Genomic DNA, 21,144 nt, shown 5'->3' with positions numbered 1-21,144 from the left:
TAGTGGCTATTGGATTGCAGAACATGCTGCTTAAATTAAGCGCTTGGGTGGCATTCACAAACAAAGTAAGTGTTGCCTTAGAGAAGTAAGGTGGTTGATATACGACAGCGAGGTTGAGACCTTTATCTCTTTCTGTTCTGGACGTGTGGGCAGCCAGGGCCTGGCTGCGGGCCCAGAGGACACCAGCATCTGTCTGAAAGGATATTAATGCCCTGGTAGTGATGCACCAATGGAAGCATCAGGCAGCGATAGATGACAGGTAGCAGTGCAGGAGAGGGACCCTTCTGCTGTGGGGAACATGGTGGCCTGTAGCCTGGGGGTGCTCAGTGAGTGAAGCAGACCGGGTCCACTGGGGCCTCCCCTGACCCAGCGCTTGGCGAGTTAGAATGGAAGGACCCATCAAACATTCCACTCACCTCCTGGGCGCAGTACCCCAAAACAGCTTAGCTGTGTGCTCATTTTCAGCACCGCTTTTGCCGGGAATACTGAGCTGCGGAGATCCACTTTGTTTGGGGACAATCGGTGCTGCCTATTGTCTGGACCACCTGGGTAACTGACAGTCTTTGGAATAAATGAGTGTGATAGCCTCTTAGTGAGAGCAACAAGGAGTGTGGGGCTATTTTCTCACAGGAGGAAGAAAAGCACACAAGGAAGAAAGCAAGAAGGTAAGCACAGTGGAGGGAGAGTTTAAAGATTGGAGAAACACAGGAGTGAGAAAGCAGCAAGGAGAAGTTGGGATTGCAGAGAAAAGCACAAGAGGGACAGAGAGCATCATGGAGAGCAGGAGTGTTTTGCAGATGGAAAACACACAGAGAGGAAAGCAACATGGAGCAGGAAAGTATACAAGGGAAAGAGCAACACGGAGTGCAAGTGGTAATGCCTCAGTTACTCTGCTTTAAAATGTGCTTTTAAATTTTATTATAGATCTAGCACACTGCAGTAGTGCCGGTCCGACTACCTCATACCTTGATCTTGCTCGCAAGAAAGTGTCAGTCATAGTCATTGAAAGGGCACTCATAATAAACAAAAATTAAGGAAACGTTACACATAGCAATCTGAAACCTTGGTAGCTATGCATTTGTTAATAAAGCTTGGCAGATTGTGTGCCTTTTTGAAAGTTTTCATGTTAATTTCAGCTCCCGTCTTGCCTACACACAGCGCTGCAATTAACTGGAGTACTTTCAAAAAGGCACCTAATCTACACCGCTCTATTAATAAGTTAACAATAGGTCATGGATTTGCCGGGACAGTCCAGGTTTTTCACCACCTGTCCCAGTAGATTTCTGGAAACTTAGCTCATGTCCTGGTTTTTAGAGCGGGTCGACTCAAAACTGTGGGAGGTGCCATTTTAGGTTTTCCAAAGCAGGGACGGTTAGCAGCGGTTATAAAAAAAAACAAAATCAGTTTAATTAACTGGCCTGATACTGGCTTTAAAATCTTTATTTTATCAATGTTTTTACTGCCTGATCTGTAATTCTATTCTGATGAGCGCTGTTATTCTATGTGCTCCAAGTAAAAATTTTAGTCAGCCCTACCAAGTACCACGCATCAGGCGTGAGACCAGGGGTCTCCAAACCGGTCCTGGAGGGCCGGATCCATGCCAGATTTTTTAGATATCCCCATTGAGATACATGTAGCTATTTTAAAAATCTGGCACGGATCCGGCCCTCCAGGACCGGTTTGTGGACCCCTGCGTTAGACTAACGCATTTCAGTGTGGTGGTCTGCATCACTGCACAGAAATGCGTAGTCACTCATTTATAAATCCTCCTCCGATTTCCAAAGAACTCTCCAACCCCAGCGCCAACGACATCCCGCCGTCACGAGAACTGTGCAACTCACTGGCCATCTTCTTCCACCGCAAGATCGCCGACATCCACGGCAGCTTCAACACCACGACCGCCCCGACCACACCAGATTTCACCTCCCCTGTGAACACCACCAGCGCCAACTGCCTGACCTCCTGGTCCAACGTCAACAACGACGAGACACGCAAGGTCATGAACTCCATCCACTCGGAATCTCCGTCTGACCCGTACCCACACAACGTATTCAACAAAGCAGACGCAGCCATCGCACCCAAACTTCGGAAGGTCATCAACATCTCCTTCGAAACAGCGACATTCCCGGAAAGCTGGAAGAACGCCGAAATCAACACTCTCCTCAAGAAGCCCAAAGCAGACCCAAAGGAACTCAATAACTTCCGACCCCTCTCCCTGCTCCCATTCCCGGCTAAAGTCATCGAGAAAATAGTCAACATGCAAATCACCCGCCACCTGGAAGACAACATCCTGGACCCGTTCCAGTCCGGATTCAGACGAAACCACAGCACAGAGACAGCACTCATCGCCCCCATAGACGACATCAGGCGCCAACTAGACATGGGCGAAACATCTGCCCTCATCCTGCAGGACCGGTCGGCCGCCTTCGACACGGTCTGCCATCGCACTCTAAAGACACGCCTGCTAGAAGCCGGAATCCAAGAGAAGGCCCTTGACTGGACCACGTCCTTCCTCACCGGCAGAACTCAGAGTGTCCGCCTCACACCCTTCCGATCCGAAGCCACCGACTTATTCTGCGGCATCACCCGGGGCTCATCCCTCAGCTATTCAACGTCTACATGGCCCCCTCGCACTAGTGGCCCGCCATCACGACCTCAACATCATCTCCTACGCCGACGACACCCAGCTCATCCTCTCCCTCACCAAGGACCCACACACCGCCAAAACCAACCTCCGCGAGGGAATGAAGGCAGTCGCCAACTGGATGAGGAGCAGCCGCCTGAAGCTGAACTCGGACAAGACTGAGGTCCTCATCCTCGGATCCACCCCCTCAGCCTGGCACGACTCCTGGTGGCCGAACAAACACACTGGGAACAGCACCAACACCCACCGACCACGCACGCAATCAATCTAGGATTCATACTCGACTCCTCCCTTTCCATGTCTAAGCAGGTCAATGCCGTCTCCTCCTCCTGCTACAACACCCTCCGCATGCTCCGCAGGATCTACATGTGGATACCAACCGAAACAAGAAGAACGGTGACACAGGCCCTCGTCAGCAGCAGACTGGACTACGGAAACGCACTCTACGCAGGAATTCCAGCCAAACACCTACGACGACTGCAACACATCCAAAACGCCTCTGCCCAACTGATTGTCAACATCCCCTGCCGCAGCCACATCACCCACCACCTGAGAAACCTACACTGGCTCCCCGTCCACAAGAGGATCACCTCAAGCTCCTCACCCACATACAAAAAGCACTCCACAACATCGGACCAGCCTACCTGAACAGCAGACTCCGCTTCCACACCCCCACCCGCCAGCTCTGCTCTGCTCCGCCAGCCTCGCCCTCGCCGCTGTCTCCTGCATCCAACGAACTACCTTCGGCAGCAGATCCTTCTCCTACCTTGCCGCCAAGACCTGGAACATCCTCCCTACCCACATACGGCAGACCCAAGACCTACTCACCTTCAGAAGACTCCTCAAGACCTGGCTCTTCGAGCTGTAGCAGCACTCCCCCCTCCCCCCCCCCCCCCTCTCCCTTCAGCGCCTTGGGACCCTCAAGGGTAAGTAGCGTGCTCTACAAGTACTTGATTGAAGCCCAGTGCCAGCTAGTAATTAGCACCACTTGGAGAGAGCTGGCAGCGCTTGGTCAGCCCTGCTTGCGCAGACTTTGGGATGGCTCAGCTAGCTTTGGGCTGGCTTTAAGGGCTACAATGTAACAACTTCACCTGTAGTGGGCTGGCGCTGCATTCAGCTTCACTGACCTCACATGACACAGTTACAGTGTACTGGCAACAGGGTTACCATCACAGCCCGGGTGACAGCGAGCTGAGACTTAGAGCTACCCAGTGCAGTTTACGCTGGGACTCTACTCAGTGCAGCCCTTAGGACACATAGGCTGCAGCCCCGCTCTGCTGACACAGACCAAAAGCTGTGTGCAATACCCATAATGAAGCACCATACAATCTGAGGCCAGTACTGAAAGGCCAGGCCCAGCCTCTCTCCTGCTTTAATCAGCAAAGCAACACCAATGACCCCCAGTCCCATCTCAACCTGGCCCGAATCTTGCTTGGCACAGGTGAGCTGAACACTGAACGTGTATGTGGTTAAGATGGACTGCAAAGGAGCAGGTTGGTTCTGGTGGATATGAATGGAGTTAGTTCTAATGGCTTTGTGGTGTTTGAATGCATTGTGGGGGGCAGGTTGGTTCATACTGGGAATGGAGTTCTAGTGTACTCGGTAGAATCAGGCTGATTTTGCTCTCAAAGTGTCACTCAAAGCATTTGAAATGTCACTCATAATTGCACTCGGGGCACGAGTCGGGGGTACATGTGGGTGGATGGCGTCCACCCACTTTTTTCACAGAGTGAACGCAGTCCACCCTGCCAAGAATTTGGGCCTCACTGAATAATGTGCTGGGCTTGTCCTGGTGTAATTTCAAACACTGGGACACTTTCAGCAGCACCTGCAACTTGTCTGCTTTCCATCTGCAACAAGCAACAACATGCAGGTGGGGATGGGGCTTTCTTATTTAAGAGTCTGGCTGGGCCCATAAAAAAGGTGGAATCTAAGGGGTCATCAGGCCTCTTTTTGTTTGAGTCTCTTGGCTGTGAGCAGTTAGGAGTCTCACACCTGATGCAAATGAAGCAGAGGGGAAATAAAAGGCTCAAACCTTGCTAACTCTGCATAATTGAGGCTGCTTTTCACTCCGTTAAGTCCCTGGTTAGGAGGTATGAATGCTCTGTAAGAATATCAGGTGTGTTGGTCTTTACCAGTATTTACACAGAGCAAATTGCATTGATATAGAGTTTACTTCCCCTGAGGTGGCGTTGAAATAATTTAAGTTCCACTATTTTTTCATGTATAGCCCTACTCATTCCAATGCATGGTGTCAAAGTGCTGTACATCAACACGTGCATATTACATGTACAATAAATTATATACGTTTGTAAATCAATGTACAGGATTTGTAATATAAAACTGGGGGATTACGAGGTGTAGAAGTCACATATCCTCTTTCATAGTTCACTGTGCTATTATCCTTGCAATGCGCTCAAACGTACACATGATAAACCTGCTAATCATATATGTGAAGGCTTTAGATCTGATGTTACTTCCTGTAAAGTCGTGGCTTGTGATGCCACTTTCTAAGATGTTAACTCCTGTGATGCCATGTGTGATGTCAATTCCTGCGATGTTGTGTGATGTAGCGAGCCATGATTATGTGCGGCTTGATTTCACTTGCATACTATACTGCCTAACTAGGTTAGTCCCCCCACTTCTTTTTTTTAGGACCTGTGCCCTGATTGCACTGAAATTTTGAAAATGTCACACATAGCAGTATGAAACCTTGGCAGCTACGTGTAGTCCATTTTCAGTTAGTTAGTAATTAGTGATTGTGAAAGCGCAAGTTGTGCTGTTAGGCTTGTTGCATGTCTTTTGTTAATAGAGCACGGCACATTGTGTGCCTTTTTGAAAGTTTTCATGTTAATTGCAGCTCCCCACATTCTTACACTTGGGCTGCATTTAACATGAAAACGTTCAAAAAGGCACAAACGTCTGCGATCTGTTAAGAACAGGCAGGCAGCAAGCCCAACAGCACCCACCACGTGTGCTTTCACAATCACTAAAATATGTTAATGATTGTGAAAGCACACGTTGTGCTTTTAGGCTTGCTGCATGACTTTCCTTCAAGTACTCATGTTAATCGAAGCACCCATCATGCATCTACAGGGTGCTGAGATTAACATGAACACTTGCCTCTAGTGGTGTGCGCGCTTCAAGAAGTCACTGCATGCTCAGATTCAATAGGTGCGTGGGCGCACAGGTGCACATGTTAAAGGGAACAGTGGTCACTACGCCCCCTATATGACCACATCCTGTGGGAAGGGGCCATAACCCTGTGCCAGAGTTCCTAAGTTTGTCATCACCAAGATGGCCAGCTCTGAAAAGTCACCTTCTTGTTAGCCAGCCCACCTTAGGGGTGGAAACTAGCCTGGGGTGGACAGTCTATCTAATTTTTCCACCTGTCCAAGAGCCAAAGGGCTCTGGACAAATGGGGGCGGTATGGTCTCCTGTGAGAAGCCATATTCGCATACCAAAGGCACCCCTGCCTTGGAATGTTAATTTTCAGGTCATACTGTGGGAGTGAGTGAGTGTAACACCCTTTGCCTGATCAGGCTTAATTTCTGACCCTCTGAGAGCAAAGGCCCTACCCCATGGGGTCAGATATTGGTCTCTGGTGGCAGACTGGAGAAAACCAGTCTGTCAGCACACCAGTAGCTTATAGGTTTCCAGGGGGCACCTCTAAGGTGCCCTCAGAGGCATGTATTAATAAATCCAACACTGTAATAAGTGTGGGTTTATTAATACGAGATGTTTGATACCAGACATCTCTATTTTCAATGAAGCCATCCTGTAGCTGGGGACCCAGTTTTCACCAGTGACCAGCACATATTTCAAAATGCCTTCCCTGTTCACTTGTACTAGCAGAAATGAAACTGACCAGCTCATGCAGATATGTCCTCATCTGTATTAGAAGGCCCCCAGCCTTAGGGCTGTAAGGCTGCTGTAGGGGTGTCTTACAAATATTACAGGCAGTGTTAGGAGCCATGGCACACAGGGATGTGTATATTATAGCACACACTATGAACGTGGATGGGTATGAAAGGAAGGAATAGACAAGGCTAAGATGGAGCACTGTACTGCTAGGACAAGAACCCTCACTCACCCGAAGGTGAAATGCTTCAACATTGGGTTCCCTCCTCAAACTGGGACTGCAAGGAACCCAGTGTGGGCTACAACTCCCCAAGGGGAGGAGCAGAGGTGTTTTACTATAAAGATGGGCAATGTCAACTAGTGAAAAAAGAGTAATCAAACTCTTTCACTGTGGGCTAAAATGGTCCTTTATTCTGGGGCCCCCATTGGTAAGAGTTAAAAAATAAGCAGAAAAGGGTTGCTATAATTGCACTCTCTTCTGTGGTCAACATGTTTCGGCCAAGAAAGACTTAAGAAAGTTCAAAGGCATACATCAAGACCAAGGTATGTAGGTCACTCTGCTATTGTGTTCAGAGATTTAAACGTACTAGCCATACAACTTGGTGACTATTCTGGTGGCCCGTTACAGGAATAGGGTCCACTGAAAAATAAACCGATAACAGTTACTCGTGAGACAACATAACTCTAGTGTCACCAGTAAACATCACCAACAATCCAGCATTCATGCCAAAGAACCATATAATACGAGTGAGCATAGGTAAATCCTTACCATGAGCGTGTGTAAAAAAAAAAACTCAGCTCAACCATCAAAAGTCCACACCCGAAGTACAGAGCTGTATATATACACAGAACAGACATAATTAAAATAAGTTATGTTGCAGGTTTCCAAATGATGGCTCAAAGGGGGACTATGGCGTGTAACTAAGGTAAAAGTACAATTCAAAAAAGGTAAATGAGACAGACAATATAGAGACTGCTGTCTGGTTTTAAAAGGGTCATACTATGAACTATGTAAGTATTGGCCAGGCGTGCAACGCCCTCTGGGCTCAAAGGGCTTCCGGGCCCCCCGGTGTGTGTCTGTGTGTGTCAGCCCGGGTGAGACAGCTTCCCGGGCACACAAAGACAGTTTTTGAGCAGTTGTAGGCTGGCTGGCTGGGCTGTCATCCATCTTACTGCAGCCGAAAGTACTTCACAGTTTTTAAAAGACCATTTACTTGTTGAAGAGGCTTGGTGTTCGGGTGCGGCTGGGGACGGCGCGCTCGGAGGAGTGGCCGTTGGGGCGCGGTACACGACAGGGGTGACCCCTCTCGCCACTTCTCTTTGCTCTAGCGATAGAGCCTCTCGCTGTCCGGATTCATCTGGAGATAGCACAGTGGGGCATTCAGGTGGGAGATACCTTTAATGTTATCTCCCTGTATGCAGATGACGCCTTATTTTATCTGAGGGCCCGAGGGAGGCACTTCCTCTGTTGCTCAAACAATTGGACAGGTTTGGAGATACGTCGGGGTTGCGTCTCAATAGGAGTAAGTCTTTGGTGTACCTGCTATCGGGATTTGACTCGGTCTGAGTCCGATTTGCCGGACCTTGGGCTCCGTTGGGAAACAGACTCTTTTCGCTACCTGGGGATTCGAGTGGCACCCACGGAGGCAAGATCCCTGGCCTGTAATATTGATAGGGTCCTTCAGTCCCTCCAGCGCTCCGTCTCCTTCTGGAACACCCTCCCGCTATCTCTTATGGGCCGCTTGGCGGTAGCTAAAATGGCGATGCTGCCTAGGACCCTGTATGTTTTACAGAACACGCTGTGCCCTCTCCCTCCTAGGGTCTTTCGTGCATTAAAGACGCTGCTTACGTCCCTGCTCTGGGCGGGCAGACGGAGCCGGGTTGCGCTGCATACGGTGGTGCGATCCTTTGACGAAGGGGGCCTTGAGGCCCGCGCTTTGATCTGTATTATTATGCCGCGCAGCTGCTGCCGGCTGCCAGATGGTTTGCTGGAGTGGATGTCTGGGAGACACAGCTGTTGGCAGGGAGAGTGACAGTGCCGGAGCTTCAGATCGCCTTGATGAGAGGATGGGGGGCAAGTGCGACTCGGCCATATGTCGTGAGGCATACGGCGAACGTCTGGCACCGCTTCGTGGAGAGAGTGCTCCGTTTGGCGCCCTTTCATAGGGATCTACCGCTTTGGATCCTGGCGCCCGTGGTGTCATTGGAGGAACAGATTTCCTTTCGGGCCTGGCGGGAGGGGGGATGCGAGACCCTGGCAGACTTGTATCCCTCCGAAACCTTCCTGTCTTATGAACAGGCGGAGGAGACATTTGCCCTGGGTAGGGGACAGTTCCTCCATTACTAGGGTTTGCGAGATGTGGCGAAGTCGTTATGGACACAATTTTTGGAGGTTCCCCCGGTGACTCACACTTTGGATATTATTTTGTCCTGTGGCAAGGGACGTCGTCTTGTCTCACTGTTGTATGCAGCCATGCGTAGAGACTCTACCCCCCCCCCCGGTCCCCCCGGCGTGGGTGGCCTGGGAGGCGGATTTGGGGGCTCCGATTGCACAGGACCAACGCAAGCGAATAGGGACCCTCACAAAGAAGGTCTCATGTAATGCGCGTTTCAAGCTAATACATTTTAATTTCTTGCACCGCACCTACCTCACTCCAGTCCTGCTGCAGTGTTACTCCCCAAATAGAGGGGGTGACTGCCTCAGATGTGGGGTGGGGGGGGGGGGGGGGCGAGAGGGTTCCTGCATTTGTCCTGGGGTTGTCCTTTGGTTCAGAGTTTTTGGGAGAGGGCGGTGGACCAGATCACTGCCACTACAGGGATTTGCGTTCAGCTGACGCCCCTATACTGCTAGTTGGCTTTAGTACCTAGACCCAGGAAGAGGAAATTGGCTCATAAATTGATGCACTTGATGCTGGTGTTGGCTAGGCGCCGGGTGGCTATAACTTGGATGGGTCAAAGGGCCCCAGATATTTCCAGATGGTTGAGTGATGTGCGGGAGTGGTCCCTGGCGGAGGAAGCACATATGCAGAGCAGTAGGAGGGATGAAAGGCTGCAGTAAGATCTGTGGGCATGGCGCATGCTCTGTGCCGAGATTGGGGTCCTGGATCGCACCTCGCATAGTGAGTCAGAGGGGACGAGTGGAGAACTATTCTCACCGATGGACTCGAGCACTGAGGGGGAAGACGGAGTTCTTCCCGGAGCCGGGGAGGGTGTGCAGTGAGTGGGTACTGGCCCGAATGCTCACAAATGACTGGCTGCTGTTTCATATTTTGTACAGTGTAACTCGGTGTGACCGCGGTTCGTCCAGCCGTGCCTTAATGAGTCTGTCAATGTGCATATGTGCAGTTTTGATGCCTCGGGGAGGGGGGGGGGTGATGGGAGTTATATGTTTTTTCTGTGAAATGACAAAAATAAGTAAAAGAAGAAGAGGCTTGATGTTTGCACCCCTTCTTAGAGCATCTCCATTCTACCTACTGCTGGAAGAATCAGCCACCCCCCTCCCCCCAATTTTTTTGCAGCCCCTCCCTCCTGAAATTTGGCTCTAGTTCTGATCTATTTAACTTTCGGCTGTGGTAAGAACCAGAAGTGCATCAAAGGAATCATGGGGTGTGTAGTCCCAGATTCCCTCGTTCGTAAATAGCTGCCGGTCCATCCCCTAGGTGGACTGTTATATATTGATATAAAAATCTGACGCTGTCATGGAAGGGGGAGGTGTATGCCTACAGGCGATAAAGAAGCTTTCGATGAGAGGTCGGCTGGATCAATGATTATCCTAAATAGGGCATTATGGAACATGTAGTACACTGGTTCAGTATCTCACATGAAGGGATGTCAAATGTATGAAAAATGAGTTAAGGGGGCAGAGGGGGCTTTTTCATAAACATCCTCCTGCTTGTTATAAAATGGTATTATGACAGAAAAAAGATAGTCATGTCTTTTAGGGTTCTATTTGAGAATATGTACTGTAAAGGTCAGAGGTATCATAGGGAGGACGAAGGGATGTCAGCATTTAAGCCTCTTTGTTGACTTCTGAGTCTAAACCCACCAATGTAACAGGCCCATTTTGGTGGTGTAGTAGGGTCTGACTAGCACCCCCCAATTGATGTCATTTTCTGTATGGCCAGTTTTCAAGAAGTTTTGTGTTGAATTTTCTACATCTTGATGAGCTCTTATGCTCAACAATCCTGATACATACTTTGTAGGTCGTCATCCCAACATACAAAAACTGCAAAGAGACTTAATCAGATAGATGACTCCCCATGAAGTGCAGTTTGTACTACTGTTTAAAACCCAGGGGTGTCTCTTGTGGCTTGTTTTCACTTTTGTCTGCACAAAAACACGCAGCCAGCAATGGCAGTTTTGCAAGACTCTGTTGAGGGGGTACCTTAGGGTGGCACTATTCGTGTTGCAGGCCTTAGAGACCCTTTTTAGTACCTCAGGCCCGAGGTACCAGTGGCACCATTTACCAGGGACTTACAGAGGGTACTAATGGTATCAACACCTAGGTAAACAATTGCACAGTTTTGGGAAAGTGATCTTCTGCTTCTTGAAGAAGAAATCCAGAGCATTTGTCGATGTTGCTCAACATCTCCCGATAGAAGCAGGTGAAGATTGGATGAACGAATTTGTCTCAGGATGAGACCTGCATTGCGACAGCTTATCTTTTCAAGGTGTTTCAATGCCTTTGTTACCTTTTCCTGTACTAGAGAAAGTAGAGGTGTGCAAATATTTGCCTTTCCCAAACCTACTGTACATACAGTAGACAGGGTTAATAGGTTCCCCTTAAATATAAAAGGCGTATCCTTTCAGAGCCTGATACCAGACTTCCAACGTTTTTGGCACTGAAGGTTCAGAGTGTGAACTGGTCCATGTGGAGGGTGGCTGCTAAACAATAGACTCTTTTGGCTGCACTAATTTGTTAGGTTTAAAAAAAAAAAAGACTTTCAACAACCAAAACATTTACAACATGAATTACGTCGCCATTTTGGTTCCAAAATTCACAGGGCCAGGATAGATGATCAGAGAGATGTGTGAAGAACCTACAGATGTAGCTGGCATGATAGAGATACACCAAAGATCGCATAAAAAGTGGAAACCACAGGTCTGCAGATCTGGACATAGAATTAAAAAAAATAAAAAACTGGAGGTGTAAGTAGGGGTGGAAACAAAAATGCTGTCAAGCCATAGTCTTGCAATGAAAGGAAAAGCAATGGGGTCAGTGGGCTTCGTTAAGGAGATGAGGAAAAAACCATTGCCCCAATACAGAGAAAAATCCAAAAGTTTAATGATTGGAGCGTTTGCATTGTCAAAATTCATCCAGTGAAAACGATAATACTGGTCCAGTTAAAGAACTGTCCCTTTTGTTTTAACTGTTGTGTTTTTATGAATAGAGGGGTCTTCTGTTGAATTCCACAACAAATAAGGGGAGCCCTTTCCTTTCTCATTAGCAGGTGTTACCTTATTTTTCTCAGTGTCCTGTGTCAGGGTATCAACTGAGTCGAAAGAGAAGTAGGGTACACCATACAAATGGCACCAAAGATGGAGGCATACTCACCATGAGAGGATGAGTAGAACTGATCACGAACACAAGAGGTAAAAGCAGAGAGATGGGTGGTAGCTAAAAAATGACAGGTCAAAGAAAAGAGAAGCAGGAGATAACAGATTATAAATAAACTGAAGTGGAAAAGGTAGACTAGTGGTTGAGGAAGCTGAAGTTGGAAGGAACATTGGAAAATAAACTAGATTTATGGCCACAATCAGATCTCCTGGAATGAGACTGGGTTTCAAATTCTTTTTTCCTTCCATGTGCATACTGCATATAATACAATATACTTCTGCTTAAGTTTTTGGATTGGTTTAGTTCTCATAATACGTTTTCCCCAAAAAACCTATTGTACACTCTTAATGAGAGGCTTGGATCATTCTGGACTGCCAAGTACTACTGCACGAGAACCTGCTGCAGCAACAAATGTACGGAATGATGAACAAAACAACAATTCACCCCCAATCAAGAAATGGGAGCTTAAGCCATTGTTCTTTTGCGCCCAATGCCATTTCAGTTTAAACCCAGCCATATGCAAATCAGTCTTGACCCTGCTCCTCATGGGATCAGTCCAGCCCTAACTGCCATGATGCTTGTTTCTGGTCCAGGGAGGACCTGGCCTAGCATTTCGGACTGGACTGTTCCTAATTAGACAATTGTATTGTTTTAGGAAAAGTCTTGATTAATACGCATTGTGGATAATCAGATGAATTGTTATGATGGTTTTTAACAAATTTTAAATATCGAAATCAAAAATATATTTTTTGTATTGTATGAAATTAAATGTATTTTAATTAAATAGGCTTGTTGGATATTTAGTATTGGATTGTGTAATTTGGTTCAGTGTATACTACTGTAGGTCAGTAACACGGCACATAGGTGAATCTTGTTTTTTATAAGTGATAACTACCCGGTCCCTTTTGGTCTAACTGGGGTAACTCTTTTTTGTGGATTAAACTAATTCTACAGCACTAAGGTACAAAACTCTTCCATAACTTCCTTACTGTTCCTCACCTAAACAGCTTCCTCTCTAACCTAAATTCTGTCTAACTTCAGCTGGAGATACCTAAATACCTAACAGGTATTTATAGCTGATAAAAACTACCCACAATCTGGGTCACTTGCACATCACAGAAGGTGCTGCAATCACACGAGACATCAAAATGCAACCCCGCTGTTGGTTTGGATCTGGTCACAGTACTCCGTACTAGTCAATGTAATCACTCCAACTAAACATGGGCTGCTCTGTAATTAGCTGAACAACCCTACACTCCATTTGAGGTACAGGTACACGCAGGAGTAGAGGTGATCTGGCAGTTGTAGAGGACTAGAAATACATTTTTAAAAGCTGATGGGGCTACGGATGCGCGGCAGAGGGATGAAGCAAAAACAGAGAAGGGTATAGTGGTTATCCATAGCAGCAAGTAAAATAAAGACATGGAAGAAGAGTCTATAGGATTTATCACAGTAAAACTGAAACAATGGATCTCGATGATACAGGGAAAAAATACTAAAGGACTTTGTCAATTGGATTGTCATTTGTTCACTAGAACAGATCTGGTATCCAGGAAACGTCATTCATTTGGGAAGATTCCAAAAAACACAGCCAGTGGAAAAAGTCTAAAGAGCAGGTTTCTTTGTCATTTTTTCTCTGCAGAATCAGATAGAACCTACCTAGCCACAAACACTGCAGTCATACCTCTCCATTGTATTTGACATCTTGGAAACAGGTGGCTACTGAGCAATCCTAACATTATCAAAGTCTTACAGACAACCTATGTGGAAACCGTCTCCCTCTTTGAATTCATTTTGAGACAGGCAAAGAATGAAGACGGTGGATTATGACATTCTCCCACAAAGCATGCCGTACACCAAAGAGAGATGGCTCCAGAGCATAAATCAAAGGAAAAATACCCTGAACAGCTATTGCTTCAATTATGAATTCAGAAGCAGGTCAAAGAAGTCTAGGTTCGTGTGGTAAGCAATCTGAGAATTCCATTGAAAAATGCCAAACGTGATCTCCAGCTGAGCACCTTATTCATACAACCAATTAAACAATGCCATCTAAACCCATAAATAGAATGTTAATCACAATAAAAATCTGTTTTCAGAAGAGTGGCCCTCACATCTTCTGAACTTTCTTTTTAAAGGGATCAATTGCTCTGCAACCTCAGAAACCACACACTTACATGTAATTCTGCAACAAGATTTACACATTATACAAGCACTCGCTGTAATCAATATGAGGTCTTAGAGATTTGGGCTACTGATGCTGAACTAATATACAGGAATGTGTGGTTATCTCAACGTATGACAGGCCTTTGCAACCCAAGCAAAATCAATTACATTGAATGTGGATGCCTTACCTGCATAATAAGGAAATGAGGATTATTCACATTGAGTCCAACCGAACAGAAGAGATCTTGCACTCGTGTATTGTTAGCATTAACACCATTAATCAAATATTTGTTCCTACCACCAATGACCACCTACAAAAAGAAATCGTAAAACGTAAATCTGGGAAAAAGAGTAACTAATAGGACAGAGTGCTGGAGGGCTTGGATGCATTTATTGATAAGGACTTAAAAGATGTATTCAGTTTAGATGGTGTATATGGCAAGAATAAGAGAGGGTCATAAATGCTCAGCACAAAGAAACTCGTTTGAATATGGCCTTAAAGATGAAAGGCTGAATCTGAACAACTAGGATCCAAGTCTGATGTACAAAATATAGACAGAAAGCTTAACTAAGTGTGAAAAATCATTTAAAAATGTAATATTTCAAGGGTGTGTCTGTCCACCCATACCGCATGAGCTAATGTGAAACCTTACCTGTCTGGTAACAGTGATCTCATCGTGGGCTTCGAAGCCCAGGGGGCTCTGCTTCTTGTCGGCGTTATCAAAAGTGATAGAGACAGTGGCTTTAGTAATACCAGCCTGGCCATTTTTGTAAACCAGGTCCTGCAAATTCGAGGCTCGCACCTGAAAACCAAGGAAACAGAAAAAGAGATAAATTCCACTGACTGAGTTACTATGAAAACTCCCCACTTGACTCACCCAAAAGGCATTGGAAGATATTGCTCTCCAAGCAACTGATGTTACCAAGATGTTCATGCCAAAGCTTTCCACCTTAAGGGGTGCTATACAAAACAGTTGTTTAACCACTGCAGAAACTACAAAAGCTAAATACTGAGCAACGGCTAAAAAAACCTGAAGATTACACACACGCTGCAAACAATGGCCAAACAGCAGGCAAGTCGTAAATACATTTTTACACCATAAAATAACAGACTTGAGCTTTAAAAATATAGCAAATTTATAAAACAGTTCAAAACCAGAAACAACGGATTAATTTGTATCTTGAATAGACATTCCAGCAGCTACACATTGACTATGAAAGCATTAAACCAAGCAACATGAAACGCCGTAAAACACCATCCTGTACAATGAGCTCAAAATACCAGACCCCCTGAACTTTCCAAAACACTATACAATGTCTCACTATTTCTCAAGACGAAAACTACTTCATTGAATGATTGCTACCTTCTGGAAATATATGGGTAATGGGTTTAACCATGGTTAATCCAGGAAAAGTAAATAGACTGATCAGTTCCTGGCCTTCCCCCTTCCCCCTTCCCCCTTCCCCCACATGCCCTCATAGATGAGGATAAGACCAAAGTAATCAATGAAAGAATCAGTGCATACCAAAACTAACTTGAGAGGTAGTTGGGACAGAGCTTGCCGCGCTCAAAGATGGCCACCATCTAGGTGAGCTCCTTCGGCCATTCATCAATACGTCATGATCCTGGTTCTTATACCACAGATTACAGCAGCAGCCGCTCCTTGAGACTGCCTAAGTCAGGCACATCGATATTTGGTGCGAGCCAAAATTGGCTGTCCCAAAGCAGCTGCGATTCAGTCTGAGACCTATAGTGCGGCTGGACCTCTAACTGGTGAACTGTGGGCTGTTGACTGCGGATGTGCCTGCGGCTGCATGAGAAGGGTGCTGCGGAAGCAGCTGCCCCCCAACCCTGCCGAGATCACAGGGGAGATGCTGCGGCGGTCAGCTGATGGCCATCCTGACGTGAACTAACTACTGTGGAAGAGTTATGCGGTAACTGGCCCGGAGGAGCGACACCGAGACATAGGAGACTGGCTGGGGGACATGGCTGGCGGCTGCGGGCTGATGCACGGCTGGCTGAAGGAGGTGAAGGCCACTGTGCATTAGGCAGGACAGAGGTAGACACTGTCTGGATACCGCTGTGGCCACGACCGAGGCCTAGACGCTGGTGAGTGTGGAGGGCCCTTCCCTTCGAGATGCTGAGGTGGTGGGGCACGACACTGCAGAGGGCAGATGAGCGCTGATCCCACCAAGAGCGGTAGCGGAGCAGGGGGCGCTGGGACAACTTGCGATTTGGCACTGAACTACTGCTCTACCCCACTGTAGCACAAAGGACGTGGTCGCTGGCCCAGGTTAGGCTCGTTGGGACTAGCGCCGAGGACCGCGTTACAGACTGTAGTGGGTCTGAGCCTTGCATTTCTACAGTGTTAAGTTAGCATGAGCTTATTAGAAGTTTGAACGCCATTTTACCTTTTTGCTTTCTTTTGCACACGGCACACACGTTAGTTATTGTTTCACGTTAGGCTGAGAGTTTTGCTTCACATGAGAATACCTTGTTTTTCCACATTGCTGAGCTTGCTTTGTAAGCGCAGCCTGAACAGTGAGTGCCGAAGCCTTCAAAGTCATCAACACTGTTGCTTTTGTTCGAACTGATCAGCGCACGTTCTAGACATAACATATATGCCGCTGTGGACAGCTCAGATACTGGCACCTTTAATAATACACTGTGTAAGCATGATTGAACACACTTGGAGAACTTTCGTATGCTGAGAGCTTGTGCAGAACTCGATGTGATTCACTCCTGCTAAACTCTGAGGTATGGGGTCGCCTATGCAATCCTAAGAGACCTTCTGTAGTAATAAAATAACCTACTAGCAAGGGAGGGTGAAATATAGGTATATATTTAACTGGTTTCGATTTAGCATTATAACATGCTTTCTCCCTTTGTATTTTATGGAATAGTAACTATGCTGACAATCTTATTTCTTATCATATGTCTGCTTGTATTAGCCAAAATGCTACACCTGAGATCAGGGCGTTGAAATAAACATTTTAAACTTGCTCATGTCTCCCTTTACTCCGTATTCTGGACTGGTATGAGAGTATAACGAAAGAGTGGTCATGTTTCCCACCTTAGCTGAGGTGTCCTAAGTCGCATGTTCTGGGTTGTCTAATCATTGGTGACATTGCTATAGGACGAAGAGCTAATGTGACACTGATGCTAGTCTGGTAGGGGATTTTGGGTACTAAGGTGAGTTTTGGCACACCCTAATTCACTGAGGTCCTGAGTCTCTGTGCACAGTTCTGTGACTGAGCAGAATCCCTGCAACATGGCGCCCAACGTTGGTGGCCTTATTGCATGACGCTTGAGTAGTGCTTGTATCAGTCCTTAACCCCCTCACTATTGTTTCCGGTTAACAGTGGTGAGGGATAAACCCACCTATATTTACATAGGTTTTTTCAAGCTTGAATCTTTCAAAATGGTTTCCTTTTGAATTACTACCCAGTTGTGCTACATTGTTTTGCATTGTATCTTTCTTCGCTGTGTCGTTTTGGTTGACGTTGACATACCCCAGCATAGTCGCATTGCGGTCCGCAATCATTTGCAGGCTTATAACTTTGGCTTGAATGGCATAGCAGTTATTTTGGTGGCGAGTGCTGAGGTAGCTTACCCGTTTGAGATCTTCTCATGGGTGACATTTCCAGCTGTGGATGCGGCTACTCAGGTGTTTAACTCTTACACTCACACAGTTGTGCCCGTGGAATATGTTCCTTATAGGACACAGGAAATTCTGATTTCCTGCATGGCAGCACTGTGTTTAGTTTAATGGCGCCCTTCCCCACAGTTTAACGGCGATTAGATTAGGTCCTTTGTCCATTCCAGGGGCTTCTTGGCCTGTTTTGGCTGGATTTATCCCGCATCCTCGTGCAGGGGCAGTCCCCGTTGCTGAGTTGAGGCCCCTTTATACCTCCGCTATTGGAGTTATTAGGGCCTTGGTTCAAAACATTACCCGCAATTTCCAGGGTGGGCACCTGGAGTTGCGGCGCTCCCAGCTGGACAGAGCAGGATGAAGCTTAGTCCTGTCATGGTTAATGCAGTTATGGGCAAGCGTCCCCAGGATAAGGAAGATATGCCTTTCTGGCTTGCCGAAAAATGTGACCAGCTGGAAGATGTTTTTCCTAATTCGAGTCCTGTAGGAAAACACAGAATTCTTACAATTAGTTTGCCCAAGGACTTGATGCCTGAAGCCGATGACTGCGAGTCATGGGGTAGAATCTTTGCAGCAGTGCACACAAGGAGCTTCGGCACTCCGTCAATGGCTGTCCTGCCGATGGTCATTAAACACATTCAAGATGAACAAGGACTGGAGGCTGCGGTTGAATTAGGAAAGAGACTCGTTGGCTCATTTGCTGTGGTTTCCGATCTAGTCCTTTCTAATATTAAGGGAGATGCAGTGAACTTCCAAGTGTCTAATGCCTTGCGTGAGGTCCCCGATGCAGATAAACCCTGTCAGTTACCGAGAATTATTACGGCGGCTTATAAGACCATAGGCCGTTATAGTTTAGGTGTCAAACCCTTTTCTGCTAAAGATAAAAAAGTCTGAAAAAGACGATCAACCCAAAGCTCCAAAGCAAAAATAGAAAAAAAACAAGGAACAGGGTAAACAACAACAGAAACAGGAGTCCTGTCCTGCGTCACCAGTGCCTGCGTCTACCGAGCGCTGTTATGACTCACGCTACGGTTAAGTCACCTGATCGATTTCAGGTTCCTGATCAACGTTTTCCTCGTTCTTTACAGGACACATCGGCCTCCGTCCGGTGGTGGAAGAAGCGGCAGAGGAAGGGGTGGCCAGCAGAGTTGCTACCAGCCCCGCCCGAAAGACGGAAAAGGCAAGCAGGACGATTCTTCTCAGAAACGACCCCAGTTTCAGAAAAAGAAAGTTGCTGCTTTGACAGCGAGATATGCCACAGATAGTGAGAACGCATCTTCGGAATCAGACATGGGCGCTGACGCTGTTGGACAGCGCAGCGGAGATTACCATAGTGCAATAGGCCCTGCGTGCACTACTGAAGGTGACAGCCACTGACAAATTCGTTGTTGTTGAGACAGCTGATACTAGAGTAGCTCCCCCTGATAGGTTATTTGAAATCGGCCTTTTAATTGAAGGTGACATACAACGTACCATAAAAGGGGTATTTTGGGAAAATCTTACAACTAAATACGATATTTTGTTAGCGGAGGCTGACTGGCCCCCACCATTTCTTCTCGCAGCTCCGAAAGGAGAGGAGGTAATCCTCCCAAGATTTGCGCACAGAGTGTCTAAGGAGCATGCGCTGAATTTTGTAGAAGAGTGGGCTAAGGACCCTTGCGCCTGCATTGTACCGCACTCACTGCGGTTGGGACAAATTCTCTCCCCAACATGAGATTCCCTTGCGGTCTATGCCACAGCCTCAACCTCAATATCCCATACGGCGTGCAGCGAAGGCTTCAGTCGCAGAGATCCTTGAACAATTGGAATATCAAGGTGTAATTGAAACTTGTGTCTCCGATGAATAACCCTTTTTTTACTGTGACCAAACCCGACTGTTCTTACTGCCTGGTATTGGATTACCGGCATCTTAACTCGCATTGCCGTACCTGTACAGTATAGAATACCCACGGCTCTGCTCTCGAGGATGGTCTTGTGCGTAAACGGTTTAAAACCACACTTGACATATCCAATGTTTTTTTTGCCCACAATCTTTCGGATTTAAGTAGTCAATGGACTGCTTTTACCAGTGGTGGCACACAGAAAAAATTCAGACGATTGGCAATGGGCTATAAGAATAGTCCAGGTGTGTTCGCAGCCCGTATAGTTTCTCTTTTAGAGAGAATTTGACCCAGATGCATGTTCGTATGTGGATGACATTTACCTCACAGACAACGAGGTATTGGCACATCTGTGCTGCGTCGACCGCATAATTTCAATTTTGCGGACTTCGGTTACAAGTTTAACTTCGCAAAGTCTCATATTGCAGAGTACACAGTGTTGTTCCTGGGCTATGAGCTCAACAATGAAGGTCGAGTTTTTGGCTCCTCACTTCTTGGAGAAATTGCGCACAACTGCGAGCTCCACAACACTGAAAAAATTGCAATCCTTGCTGGGATTTTTGAATTTCGGGGGTACTTATATTCCCGAATATGCCCAGCTTATCAAGCCTTTATATGCTTTGATACAACCTACTTTTACCAAATCGTGCTGGCTGCCTGAACATTCAGCCATTTTGCAATCTTTGCAAGCTGAATCTACTTGAATCTAAATTCTTGCTGTCTTGTGATAACACCACCAACCTGGTGATAAGAATCGTCCCTGGGGCGGTGGGTTTGACGTACTTTTTAACGAAGGTTACACAGTACCTATCGCTTACAAGTCACACTTGTACACTTCGGCTGAAATGCGGTTTTCCACTGTGGAAAAAGTTGACAGCAGTGCAAATGGCGATTCTAAAGGAACACACAAAGTTGCAGGGAAAACGCTGTTGGTTGTTACCCCGTATCCTGCCTTGGAGGCAGTGCCGAAAGCCAGTGTACCAAAATCTAAACCTTTGCACTCACTGTGGATACAGTGGGCGACATCATTGACGTCTCCAGAGGTCATGTTTATTTTTTATGCCTCCTTACGGTCGCAGGAGTATTTGCAGTAGGAATTTTTTCATCCTGCCCCTTTGACTATGCACCCTTTGGAAGATTTCCATTGTATCATTTACACTGATGGTTCTGCGCAAGTTGCGCATGGGTCTAAACATGCATGTCTCAGCTTGCGCTATTGTGGTTGGTACCATGGTGGATGGAGAATTCAAGTCCGATGTCTTGCATACACAGACATTAGGGGACTGTACCGCCCAGTTAGCTGTGCTCCGTGCTCTAATGCTTGCATTGGAGTACGCAGACCCTGGTGTGACTACTTTTATAGTGAGTGACTCTTACTACTGTGTC

General features: G+C 46.8%; 1 protein-coding gene across 1 annotated transcript in view; it reads right to left on the bottom strand.

The window, feature by feature from the left end:
- SMC2 (structural maintenance of chromosomes 2) overlaps positions 1 to 21,144 on the bottom strand; it is a 380,518-nt gene that overhangs the window by 304,808 nt on the left and 54,566 nt on the right. The window contains exons 3-4 of the mRNA XM_086962048.1: positions 14,879 to 15,028; positions 14,414 to 14,536 (exon numbers count right to left, since the gene is read on the bottom strand). Coding sequence (XP_086818174.1) covers positions 14,414 to 14,536; positions 14,879 to 15,028 — 273 coding nt within the window. The remainder of the gene's footprint in view (positions 1 to 14,413; positions 14,537 to 14,878; positions 15,029 to 21,144) is intronic.

The sequence above is a fragment of the Lissotriton vulgaris genome, chromosome 3_1 (assembly GCF_964263255.1).
Source record: "Lissotriton vulgaris chromosome 3_1, aLisVul1.2, whole genome shotgun sequence".
NCBI lineage: Eukaryota > Metazoa > Chordata > Amphibia > Caudata > Salamandridae > Lissotriton > Lissotriton vulgaris.
Note: the sequence above shows the minus strand (reverse complement) of the source record. Positions and strands in the feature narration are given on the sequence as shown.